Source organism: Pelodiscus sinensis, chromosome 16, assembly GCF_049634645.1.
Source record: "Pelodiscus sinensis isolate JC-2024 chromosome 16, ASM4963464v1, whole genome shotgun sequence".
NCBI lineage: Eukaryota > Metazoa > Chordata > Testudines > Trionychidae > Pelodiscus > Pelodiscus sinensis.
Genome location: NC_134726.1, coordinates 23112216 through 23124704, shown reverse-complemented (window position 1 = coordinate 23124704; position 12489 = coordinate 23112216). Strand labels below are relative to the sequence as shown.

The 12489-nt window shown below is 41.7% G+C and overlaps 1 protein-coding gene across 3 annotated transcripts in view; it reads right to left on the bottom strand.

Moving 5' to 3' along the window:
• The window catches only part of CYTH3 (cytohesin 3), a 136612-nt gene that overhangs the window by 105182 nt on the left and 18941 nt on the right, over positions 1–12489 (bottom strand). For 2 of the 3 annotated variants that reach the window (XM_075899499.1, XM_075899500.1), the window contains exons 2-3: positions 9502–9682; positions 7985–8080 (exon numbers count right to left, since the gene is read on the bottom strand). In XM_075899499.1, coding sequence (XP_075755614.1) covers positions 7985–8080; positions 9502–9682 — 277 coding nt within the window. Of the gene's footprint in view, positions 1–7984; positions 8081–9501; positions 9683–11384; positions 11545–12489 lie in introns of all 3 variants that reach the window. The other variant, XM_075899498.1, reaches the window with a different exon arrangement.

Here is a 12489-nt window from a genome sequence, read left to right as displayed (position 1 = left end):
TCACTTGGCTTTTCTTACTCCCGACTCCATGGTGGGACACCTTCCCACTACAGGCCACCACTAAGGTGGCAGGGGTCATGGACACACACAGCAGTGCCACATACAACACAGGCTCATCCCCAAATTCCTGAGGCAGCATCCACTCCCGGAAAGTGCAGTGAGGCAGAGAACACCAAGCCCCTGCATGGGAACCTGCTAGGGGGAGGAAGAGGAGAGGACCTCAATAGCACTCTCTCCAGCAAGTGGCTTCTGCCATTCACACACACCTCCCCCAACATCCTTCCCCCAGCAGGCAGGGATAGTTCTCTCCTTGTGGAAGGCTGCCACTGCCAGACCTGGCATGTGTGTAGCACAGAGGGAAGGCAAGTTGCCTCATCCCCTCCTCCCACCCACAAGCTCCTGGCCTGGCCAGCACCTTCCCATGCCTGCTTGTCCCTGGGACATGGGGGTAGCGAGGTTCCCCTGGGACATCTATGCCCCTGCAGGAAAGTGCCTGCTGCTTAGGCCACAGATAGCCTTGCTTGAAGCACATTGCCATAGATAGACCTTTCAGTGTTGCCTCACACATTAGGGCTAGGCTTCATGCACAGTGTCTCCTGAGATGACTGCCCTTCTCTTTGTTCTTCACAACAGGACCAGCTGTGAGTGGGGCACGAGCCACACTCCCTCACCAGTCTCCTGACCCCACAAGTCCCGCAGGTGCCAGCAACCCCAGGAAGACCTCAAATGAGAGCACACTGCCTGCCTGTCTGCCCTGCAGCAGTCTCTGGAGCGGTAGGACAAGGGTTGGACACAGACCTGGAGCTGCACTGCACCGCACCGCACCACACCACCTGGCAGGAGCTGTCCATACAGAACTGTAGCATGTGCACAGTATATACACTGCCTGATAGCTGCCATTGAGCAGTCCAGCAGCCGTTTCCCCGCCCCCCCCCCCCCCACAAACACAACCACTCCTGCCCCTGCTCCTCCAGCTTCTCTTCCTAGGCTCCCCCCTATGGCTGCCACGGGCCCCACACACAACGCAGTGGGATCACTGGAGGCAGGCACCAATCTCAGCCCCATCTATGAGCCCCTCCTCCCGCTTTCACTTTCCTCCCCCCCTCAGTCATATATATATCCCAATTAAAAATAACAATTTATTGTTCCAAAACAAGAAGTCTGGTTTATTTGGTCTACAGAGGAGAGGAGAGGAGGAAGATGGGATGGGAAGGGAGAGGTATGGAAGGAAAGGCACAGAGGGGAAATGCAGAGGCCTCTTTTGGGGAGGCCCAGGGGAGAGTGTTACAGCTGGCCTTCTTTGAAACCCTCCCTCAAGGCCTCCCAGATGCACACAGCCCCCTGATGGGCCAGCCAGATGGCAGCTGTGCGCAGCTACTCAAAGACCATTGTGAGCTGCTCAGCCTCTGTCCCCAACCCTGGCAGGAATGTCTCCCCCTTATTCTTGCACAGGTTGTGCAGGATACAGCAGGCCACCCACCACCTGCGGGACTTCCATTCACTGAGGTCCAGGCACTGGAATCTCTTTTTGAGGTGACGGAAGGTGCCCTCCACCACGATGCAGGCCTAGCACTGAAGTGTTCCTTGGTGGGGTCCAGTTGTCCTGGGTTGGGCTTCTTTAGCCAGGGGAACAAGGGATAGGCTGCATCGCCCGAGATGAACATGGGTATGTCCATGTCCCTGACCCTGATGATGTGGTCAGTGGAAATGTGCCAGCGTGCATCTTCTGGAAGAGGCTTGAGTTCCTGAATATGTGGGCATTGTGTGCCTTTCCTGACCACCCGATGTTAATGTCAGAGAACTGGCCTCTGTGGTCCACAAGGGCCTGCAGCATGACTGAAAAGTATCCCTTCTAGTTTATGTAATCGGCCTCCACTCAGTATGGATGAACTATTTTGACACAGATCTGTGCTGTTTCGATGGGCATCTGTAGTGTAGAAATGCTATTTCAAAATAGCTATTTTGGGAGTTATTCTGAAATAGCTTATTTCAAAATAAGCACATAATGTAAACATACCCTTAGAGACTAATTTACAGAAAATCATATTTGCTAGTTGTCTAGGTAATTTCAGGTGTGCTTTCATCGAGTCAAAATAACAACATAAAAACAATATGGAAAGTCTGAGATTTAATGTACAGAGAAGAAGCTGTTTCACGAGAACGTCCCACATGTAAAACAAATTAAGACCATCAATCTAAGCATAATGCCATGCTTTGAAATGTACCTTACACCAGGACAAAGTATAAAGTGTGTCCAACTGAAAATTACTACAGAAGACCATACAAGCCTTCAGCTACAGGGAAAGGCTAGCTCAAGGGTGGGCAATAATTTCTGAAAGGGGGCCACTTCACAAATTTCAGAAGTGTCCATGGGGCGACCCGGAAGGGGTAGGCCAGGTGCTGTGAAAAGATGCCACTATGTTTTTTTACACAACAAAGTAATTAAAATGTAATAATAATTAACTGCATACAGCATTATCCAAAGATTATCCTAGAAGGCAACACTAGTAAAATTTGCAATAACACTAACATTTTGAGAACACTTGTAACATTTGTAATAATTACAACACTAACACTAAACATAGGGCACTACAAAATAATACTTAGTCCTGCCATGAGTGTAGGGGACTAGACTAAATGACTTTGAGGCCCCTTCTATGATTCCATGAAATAGTATCAGAGTTCCTGTTTTTCCTTCCACCCACACTAAGTATATTCAGTTAGGTTTTATGGGTTATAAAAGGATTTCCCCACTTGGCTATAAAAATGGCATCTAGATATTTTTATCAAAACCAGTTATAAAGAAATAGGTTGGTTATTGGGAATTCAAAGGGATCCTATGTCTCCCACAATGCACTAGAAGCACAAAGAGCTGCGAGCCCTTTCAGCTGTTTCTATTTAAAGAGTTCTTGTGTTCCTCATGCTTGCACAGCTAGGCAAGCTTTGCCTGACAGGCACTGGAAGGTGCCAGCCCTTTAAATAGAAACACTTAAAAGGGCTTGCAGCTCCCCCAGCCTCTAATGCAGTTGCTAGAGAGTCAGAGATTCTTTTAAGTGCTCCTATTAAGGCTTGTTGCCTTCCCTGCACCTGTGAGGCAACTATTGCCTCACAGCCCCAGGGAACAGGACAGCCCTTTAAATAGGAACAGCTGGTGTCTCTGGCAACTTGCTAGAGGAGCTGGGAGCTGCAGCCCTCTCAGCTGTTTCTATTTAAAGTGCTCTCCTGTTCCCCTCAGCTGCTAGGTAAAGCGCTGCCTAGCAGGCAGGGGGAAGGGGCCAGCCCTTTAAATAGAAATAGCTGAAAGGGCTCACAGCTCCCTGGGCCTCTGCCAGCATTTTCCACTGTTCCTACTTAAAGGGCTTGAGCCTTCCCCACTGCTGCTAGGCAACATGTTGCCTAGCAACCCCTGGGACCAGGAGAGCACTTGAAATAGAAACAGCTGTAAGGGGTTGCAGCTCCCCTCACCTCTAGCTCATTGCCAACCTGTGATCCCTTTCAGCTGTTTCTAGTTAAAAGGCTGGTCCCTCTTGTCAGGCAACAGTTGGGGGGAGCAGAAGAGCCCTTTAAATAGAAATATCTGAGCAGGCTCACAGCTGCCCTGCCTCTAGCACATTGTTAGGGAGCCAGAGACATCAACCCTTTCAACTGTTTCTATTTAAAGGACTTGTGCCTTCCCCTCGCCTGCTACCCAAGGCTGGGGAAGCGGGGAGCCCTTCAAACAGAAGCAATTAGAAGGGTTCTTGCCCCTCTCCCGTTCCAAGGCAACAAGCTAGGGGGCGGGGCCTGAAACTGCATCAGGGCCAGATCAAAGCCCTAGGCAGGCGGGATCCTTGAGAGGCTTTTGCCCATCCCGGGCTAGCTGAACTAGCTATGCTACATTGTCAGTCTACATTTTTAACTTGGCTATTGTTTGAAGTATACTTTTTGGCTATTTTAATACTGTCCTTCTCCCAAAACCATTTTAGAGGTGTCACCAACTATTAGGAATTAATATATTTATATTCCACTACAATGCACTTTTTTGATTTTCCATTTTTATTTCTCTTTGTATGCACTCACTCAGGTTTGACAGGGCAGGGATATCTCTTTTGTTTTGGGGTTTATAAAACTTTCCTTTTTTTGGTCTAGGATGGCCCCTTAGGCTGAGCCTGGGACCTACCCTGGAAATAGCCAAAGGAGCACAGAAGGGGGAAGCAAACACTGCCCAGAGGGGGGCTGATTTACTCCAGGCCCATCATCACCACCAGAAGAGGGAGTGTTAAGTCTGGTGAGCCAAAGGAGGTGCCTTACTACATCTCTTTATCCATCATGTGCTCTCACTTTCATGCAGGGATTTGGAGCAAACAAATTTGTGAATTGCTCCGCTCTGGCACCAATAGTGACTGCTCCAGCTCTGCTCCAACTGCGCTCTGACTCAAATTAATTTTTAACTAAATAAAAAAGTGCATATCATAATTTTGAAAAAAAAATTATTCAGTTTTAAAACAATTTAAATGTTATCAACAATGATACAAACTAGAATCATTCATAATTCAATCTGTAAAAAATTATTGCAGCAATCAAATCATCTTTCATAGCCTGCTGCAGATCATTTAAAATTAACTTTAAAGCTGAAAACAGTTGCTCTACACTAGCTTGAGTTGTTGGCATGCTCGAAGCAATTCTACAGGCAGCCTGAATACGGTGTGGGTAGCTGTGAATGGCCTCACCAGACTAACATGGCTACATTTCTATCACTAGTCTGCCTAGAGGAGAGGTTTTAAAGGTCCTCAGGCATCCCTTAATTGGATTAGTCTATCTCTAGTTAACCGGAGATAACCCCTTCTAAGACCTCCCTTGGCAGCAGACCGGCTTGATTTTGTCCAAGAGGCTACATGGCAGTGACACTTGGCAAATGGGAGGTGGAATAGAAGGAAATGTAGGCCAGAGCTGAATGACAAAGTGTTTAAGGACAGATTTATTTATTTTTTAATATTCTCTAGATTTTGAAGTTTTTGTAAGAATGTCCTCACTTTTCGGTATGTATATTTTAAAAAGGTTTGACTTTTTTTTCCCTTTTCAAACAGTTTTTCTTTTTCAGTGGTTTTAAAATTCAGAGAGTAGAATAATGAATAACAACATGGAATATAGTCTGGAAATTGATCTGGGTTTTCCTAACTGCTAATTAGCCAATAACTGCCACAGCAATAAAGGGATATTACTAACAGCTTCTTAATCAGCCTCCTTTCAGACAACATAGTGAGGAACAAATAAAAATTATACTGTGCTAAAAGTTCTAAGTTTCCTGTTTGTTACTTTTCTTTTTGCTGTTTTAACAGCTCACATAAAATCCTACCTTAGTGTTGGTGTGAGGATGAATGGTGTTTGACAGCAAAGTATGGTGGAGCATATGCTCTGACAGGTCGTACCAAGCTGAGAAGGTGTTGACTAGCATCCAAGGTAATAGGGAGTCTGACTGTGCTTCTATTACTCTAGGGCAACCCAGCCAAAGTAGAAAAGGTACCACAGCTACGGGGCACAAGGACTAGCACCCAAATGCATTGCTGCAAAATTATTCTGCCAAACAAGCCACACAAAGCAGAATAAAATTGAGAAACTGAGCATAGTCTCTTGCATTGGCCTGATCAATCCTCACATCCCAGGTTTGCATAGAACGTAAAACATAAATAGCTAAAAGAACTATTTGTTGCAAGTCACAACACTATTATCTGAGCCGTACATTGAAGTCAGGATATGCGATACAAGAACAAAAGACTTAATTGCACAATGGAAAAAGAGAGAGCAAGTATTCTTGGGAAGATCATCTGATAATAGACCAAGGAGTGGAGGCATTGGATTCATTGTCAGAAAAGAAATATTTCCAAGGATAATAACCGGCAACATCATATCACCACAGATAGCTTTTCTCGTGCTTCAGATATAACAAAGGAAAATAACTGAAAACTATTCAGATTTATGCCCCTACATAACAAGTGAAAGATGAAAAAATAGAACACTTCTACAAAGAGCTGGAGGAGGCAGTGCAGAAAAGATCCACCTACACAATCATCCAAGGGGATTTCAATGCAATAGTAGAAGAGTGAGAAGGAAAAGTATATGGAAAAAATTTAGTAAAGGTGTAAAATATGATCACAGAGCACATCTGGTTTGCCTCTGTCCACGCAACTAACTACACATAATGAATATGATATTTCAAAAAACAACATCAGCAATGGACATAGAAGAGACCGTTTGCAATCACACTGAATCAGACTGATTATGTATTGATAGTTATCAGAAGAATCTTCCATGATGTAGTGACAATAGAATGCATCATTTGCACAGGTTCAGATCATTCTATGTTGTGCTCAAAACAGCTGTTTTTCAAAAAAAAACCTCTGCAATTTATACATACCCCTAGAAAGTAATGGAAAGGTGAATGTGTAAGATACTGCTGTATTATCACATAGGATACATCTATACAGCGGGGCTATTTCAGGATACTGGAAATATCCTGAAATATCTATCCCGCATCTTTTGAATTAGCCTGCTATTTTGAAATAGTACGTCCACTATTTTGAGACCTATTTCAACATCCCTCTAACACTCATTCAAGGAAGGTTAAGGGATATCTCGAAATAGCGTGTTATTACAAAATTTGGCACTGCATATCTTATTTCAAGATTAGGGTACTGTGTAGACACACCCATACTGAATGAACACACCCATACTGAATGAGGCGATCAGAAGACATACATAGATGACAGATGTAGTGCGGGGAAAGTGGAGATGGGTGGGTCATTTAATCCACAGGCAAGACAATAGGTGAACAACCTGCATTAGTGACTGGATCCTGAGAGACCAGAAACAAGTGCTGGGCAGACTGAAAATGCACTGGGTCAATTTCATGATAAAACTCTTTGGCCAGACCTGGAAAGAATATGCTTGCAATGAAATGAAACAGTATGGTATCCACTTGCATTCATGGAGGGATGGATGAGGACGAGCCAGACAAAGATGACTATTTTAACATTAGAAATCGGGGTTCTGTTACCAGAGTCCTAGTTTCACTTCTTGTATTCCAAACAACAAAAAAACGTTCTTCACTTATGTATATACAAAGTTAAAACTCTGTTTCAAGTTAAAAATCTTCATTTTAGCCATTAGTCTCATAGCGCAAAAACCTCCATCAAAATATGTTTCTGTGCTTAAATTATCACACAAAAAGAATCAGTGTCAAATCACAATTGTCAAATATTTGTCTATCAGAACTTTGAAAAAATAACTAGTAATTTTTTTAGTTCTTGGCCTCCAGAACTAACTAGTTATTCTTGTACCTTAGTTTTAGGACCCCCAAATTTAAGGCCCCTTAAAGGGGCCTCATTTGCAGAGGATGAATGCTCAACACTTTGACTTCCCATTCTGAGACCCCTTAAAGGAGCTGTCAAATCAAATATTTGATGGCACAAAAAATATGTCACTTTTGAAAAATCTTGTCTTAAAATGTCACAATAATAATAATAATTTATTATAATCCAGGAAATACTAAGAAGCCAAATTAATAAACATTTTAATTTACAATGTTGTAAAAATCCAGTTCATTATGTTAATGCAAAAGTTAGCCATTGTCAGTTTTAATATGAAGTTGATTATATACATCCTTTCATTTATTTATATAATAAAACAGAACCAGTTGTCATTTGGCTGAGAACAGACAAAACCAGAAAGATCATAAAATAACAGAAGGAAGTAGCCTAAGATATAAAATCTTTCATGGCTGTATTGCAGAATTTATCACTAAAAACTAATGTTGGCAAGCTGCCATACCACAGATAAAAGCAGTACTGTACTGTAATGTCAAAAGTTTAAAAGAAATGCAATGTATAAAATTAAAATAGATATATTGGAAAATGCTATTATGCTTTACAGAATCAGGCAAACATTTTATTTTCAAGTTTAAGTTTTTTAACATGCATCTTTACGAACTTAGTTATAGTTTTATTACCAAAATTCTCAGCAAGTTGCACAGGTGTTAGATCTCCCAGGGGGCTTTCCACATCAGCTGCAGCATTCAATAATAAATAGCAAATTCCCAAGTACCCTAAAATAAACAAAGCTGGTGAAGAGGATTTTTGAGTCCAAAAAATTATGTTAATATTATACTTACATTTGTTATATTTTGTGGAAAACCAAAATCATTTAACCTATTTTAAATATCTATTTAAACTTAAATGAACTATTTTAATTCACAAAACAATCTAAGATAACATGTGAATTCCAATATTATTGTTTTAATATTTTTTCACAGAATATTCCATCTCCATTAATTGGAGTATAAATGGAAAAAAAATCAGAATTTCAGGAGATTCCAGGGACTTTTTTTATAATAAAAGTTTAGAACATGTTCACATGTTGACACAATTGGTCAGCCTGCTTTTGTTTAAAATGACATAATAAAGATTAAAAAGCACATCATATGCTAGCAGCACAATCAAAATGGAAAGACATTCCAAATGTGCTGTGAGGAATAAATTAATGATGAGTATTTTGTGAATTTGACATCACAAATCCAAAAATGTAGTAAGTCCAGTTATAAAAATCGGCAGTTGTCTAACACTTCTTCAATAAACAGAAAGAGTGTCTTCTGCACATAGTAAAAACTTTTGCACCTTGCCATACAAAACTTTTTTCTTCTTCACAGATTAATTTTTCCATACAATCTTCTTTAGACAGTCCTTCATGTATCCTCATATTCTAGGGAGGTTAAAATGCATTTATTTGTATAAACGTGTACCTACTGAAGTTTTCAGCAGGTATGTGTTTTGGGGGGGAAGGAGGAGAGGGGGGGATTTGGAAGCTCGTGCTCACAGGGAGCCAGTTTTTAAGCCAGCTCCTTACGAGCACCTGCTCCTGCCTGCCCCCCCCTCCCCCCGTGGGAGGAAGCAGCGCAGAGAGTGGGGAGGGAAGGCAGCTCTGTGGGAGCCAGCACATGCGGGGAATAGGGATGTTAAATATCAGTTAATTAAATAGTTGATTAACCTTGTGAATTATTAGTTAGTCGACTATTCTGCCCTTTTGAGGCTCCGGAGCAGCACTTCAAAGGGGCAGCAACATGGAACAACATGGAGCCAGGGATCAGCTGGAGTGCCCAGCTGATCTCCAGATCCGCATTGTGCTCCCCTTTGAGGCGCCGGAGTGGCACTTCAAAGGGGCAGAAACGTGGAACCAGAGATCAGCTGAGCATTCCAGCTGATCCCCAGCTCCACTTTGCTGCCCCTTTGAAGTGCCACTCCGACGCCTCAACAGGGCAGCACTGCACTGAGCTCAGGATCAGCTGGAGACTCCAGCTGTTCCCGGGCTTCCGCAGCTTTCCAAAGAGGCAGCTGCACTGAGATTAATCGCTTGACAGCACTATTTTTTACATTACAAAGTGACAAACAACGGGACTTAAAAATAGAGTCTGCTCAGAAGTCCAAACTTTGGATAATGACTACAGAAAATACAATGTGTCAGAAAGTTTACCATAGGCAATAGCAAGATGTAGTGCAGTAGCTCCATCACACTGGGGATTTGGGAAATTCACATTAATTCCAGGATAATGCAACAGCAATGATACAAGGTGCATTTTTCCAGTGTTCACTGCAGCATGAAGTGGTGTGTTTCCATTTTCTGCTGGTTGGTTAATGTCAGGTATAGGGAGTCCCTAGAACAAAAGTTTAGCAGGAAAAAAATTTTGAACTCAAAAACCAAAATAGATTTTCAGTGAGAAAAGCAGCTGTCTTTCAGATCACAGAACAATAAAATATAAAGCCTTTTATCATTAGCTAACAGGCTTACATGTATCCCGAACCTGTAATAATCAAAAGTCATTACACCATCAGATGGCTGATAGGTACCTGTGTGAAATCACTCATTGATTTAGTCCACTTCTTAATAGGCTCATCAAGCCTAATGCAATAGTTAGTTCTAAGTGGAATCCTGGTGGTTTTTTTTTTTTTTTTTACAGTGTCAGTCACCACAGTGTTTGAGAAACATCCAGCCTCAAAAAGTAGGTTTAGAACTGAATGGAGATGAAGAATGAAATATCCTCTCAACATTCAAGGTGAGCTTCCACATAGATTAGGGGCATCATTAGCAGAATGATATGGAAAAACCTGCACTACTACTGTAGCTTTTCTGTGGGAAAAGTATTTGTATTATAATAGCATGTAAAGTTCCTGGCCCAAATCAGGACCTCATTTTGCTAGGAGTTATTCAAAGATGAGAGAGACTCCCTGGCTTACAATCTAAAGAAAGAGGGCATCAATTTTTAGTTGCAACCAGTCTTTCACTTCATAAGCAATTTCACTTAATTTTTATTTAAAAAATACACAGTTATAATATTTTGAGCTTGCTGAGATCACCTTTCAGAAACTGCTATTGCCAAAGAAAATTACTGTTTCTGTATGATGTCATAAGTAATGTTCTATAGCCAAAACTGGTGCTAAATTTGTCCCCAAACGAGGAAAGTCCAAAAAGAATATAGAACACCTCCAAGTCCTGTCAGTTTCTACTCACTGGGGGTACGTCTGTACTGCGGGCTAACGTCAAGTTAAGATACGCAATTTTAGCTACATTAATTATGTAGCTGAAGTCTAAGTATCTTAACTCAGTTTTTGGCACTGTCCACACAGCAGGAAGTCAAAGGAAAACACTCTTCCTTTGACTTCCCTTACTCCTCACAAAATGAACATTACAGAAGTTGGAATAAGAAGCCTGCTATTTTAAAATAACAGGCTTGCTGTGCAGATGCTCACTGTTATTTTGAAATAACATGAGTTATTTCAAAGTAGGCATGCAGTGGAGACATAGCCTTGGCTGAGAGACTCAATGTGGGACTTCACAACCAACACTCCTCAGCTCTGGAGTTTGGAGTCCATCTGTGGGGACAAGGCAATTTATTTTTCTTCCCATGTGCTAATAATCAATACTTATGTTTAATTTCCGACACTTGGGAACAAGGCATATTAAGTGACATGTCTTTCTATATTTTTTAAACTATTATTGTTCCTGGAAACAGCTACATGTAATAAAAAGAGCAGAGGGCAAAAAGTTCTTTTTCTGTTTTAGCTGTTTTATCAGATTTGTCCGGCTTTGGAGTATAATTAGTCTCCTCTAGTTATGTGGTTCTTCTCTACAACAAGAGGGAAGAGAGAACATTTTTAAGAGTAGGAAAATATGATTGTAAAATGACAAATGTTGGTAGTGTGACTCAAGAACAGGGCAAAATGAGTCTTTTGCACTCTAAAAAAATCAAATTAAGGATCTCTGAATTTATTTTTATACACCTTTTAGTCATACCAATTTGTTATAAACCCTATGAAGTTCATAATTAATACCCTTTAATGTATTTTCAGTCAACTGACCATGTCAAGAAAATAATCCAGTATCTTTGGTTGGTCATATATTGTGGCTAAAAATATCAGATTTCGATTTTTTTCATCTACAGTACCAAGGTCAAGCTTCTGGTTTAAAATAATATAATGCAAGACATCCACATATCCCAACTGGACACTCTGTAGAGCTCTGAGGAAGAAGGGGAAAAAAAACATGTATCATTGCCTCAGAATGATAAATAATGCATAGAAGTTTGTAATAAGCTGATTACCAATGGTTGTTTGCAGTCCAGTATAATTCTAATGCGAGAGGCACAGTCACTAAAGTCCTATGAAATCAGTCACCAAAATCCATTATAAAATAAGTCATTTAAAAAAATAGCAAGTGAGAGCACCACACAAGTCGGAAACCCGATGCATCTAGAGACCAGGCAGGATTCAGAAGCAGGTGGGAATAGCCAGATCCCAGAGGAAGGAGGGGAGACGGAGATTCACCAGTGCACTGAGACATTGGAAGCAGCCCAAGGATGGCGATGGCCACAGGGTGAGTGAGTGGCCATTGGAGAGTCAGCGTGTTGCAACAGGAATTTCCCCGCTGACTCAGTGGCTAGAGCGAACCACTAACAGGGCCCTGGGCTGGGATCCAGTGGAGTGGGAGAGCCTGGACCCCCTGCTGGGAAATGTAAAACTTTCCCCTATTTATTAAACCTTAAAATAATCTTAGACTGTTGTGTTGTATTAGGACTATGGACTTGAGCTGCCCCATTAATAAGGGGCAAGATATAGACTGGGACTTCGGGGCTAGAGCACAGGAGTACTCTGACTTGGGCATGAGAGATTGGAGGCACCAGCTGGGGAGGACAAGGGGAGAATACAGATGTGATAGGAGTGAGGCAGACACCCCCACCACACTCTGGATGAGGTCATTCAGGGGATTATAAAAACTCTTCAATGATATGTTGCATGTCCAAATTTGCATAAAACATTCAATGTATGCATATTCATATTCAAAAACATATTTCCATAAAATATGGCAGTGTAATGTCTCAGCCTCCTTTCAAGTCAATGTAATGACTCTTGTTGACTTCACTGGGAATGGGATTATATTCATATTTTAAGTTAAATTTAAAATGGC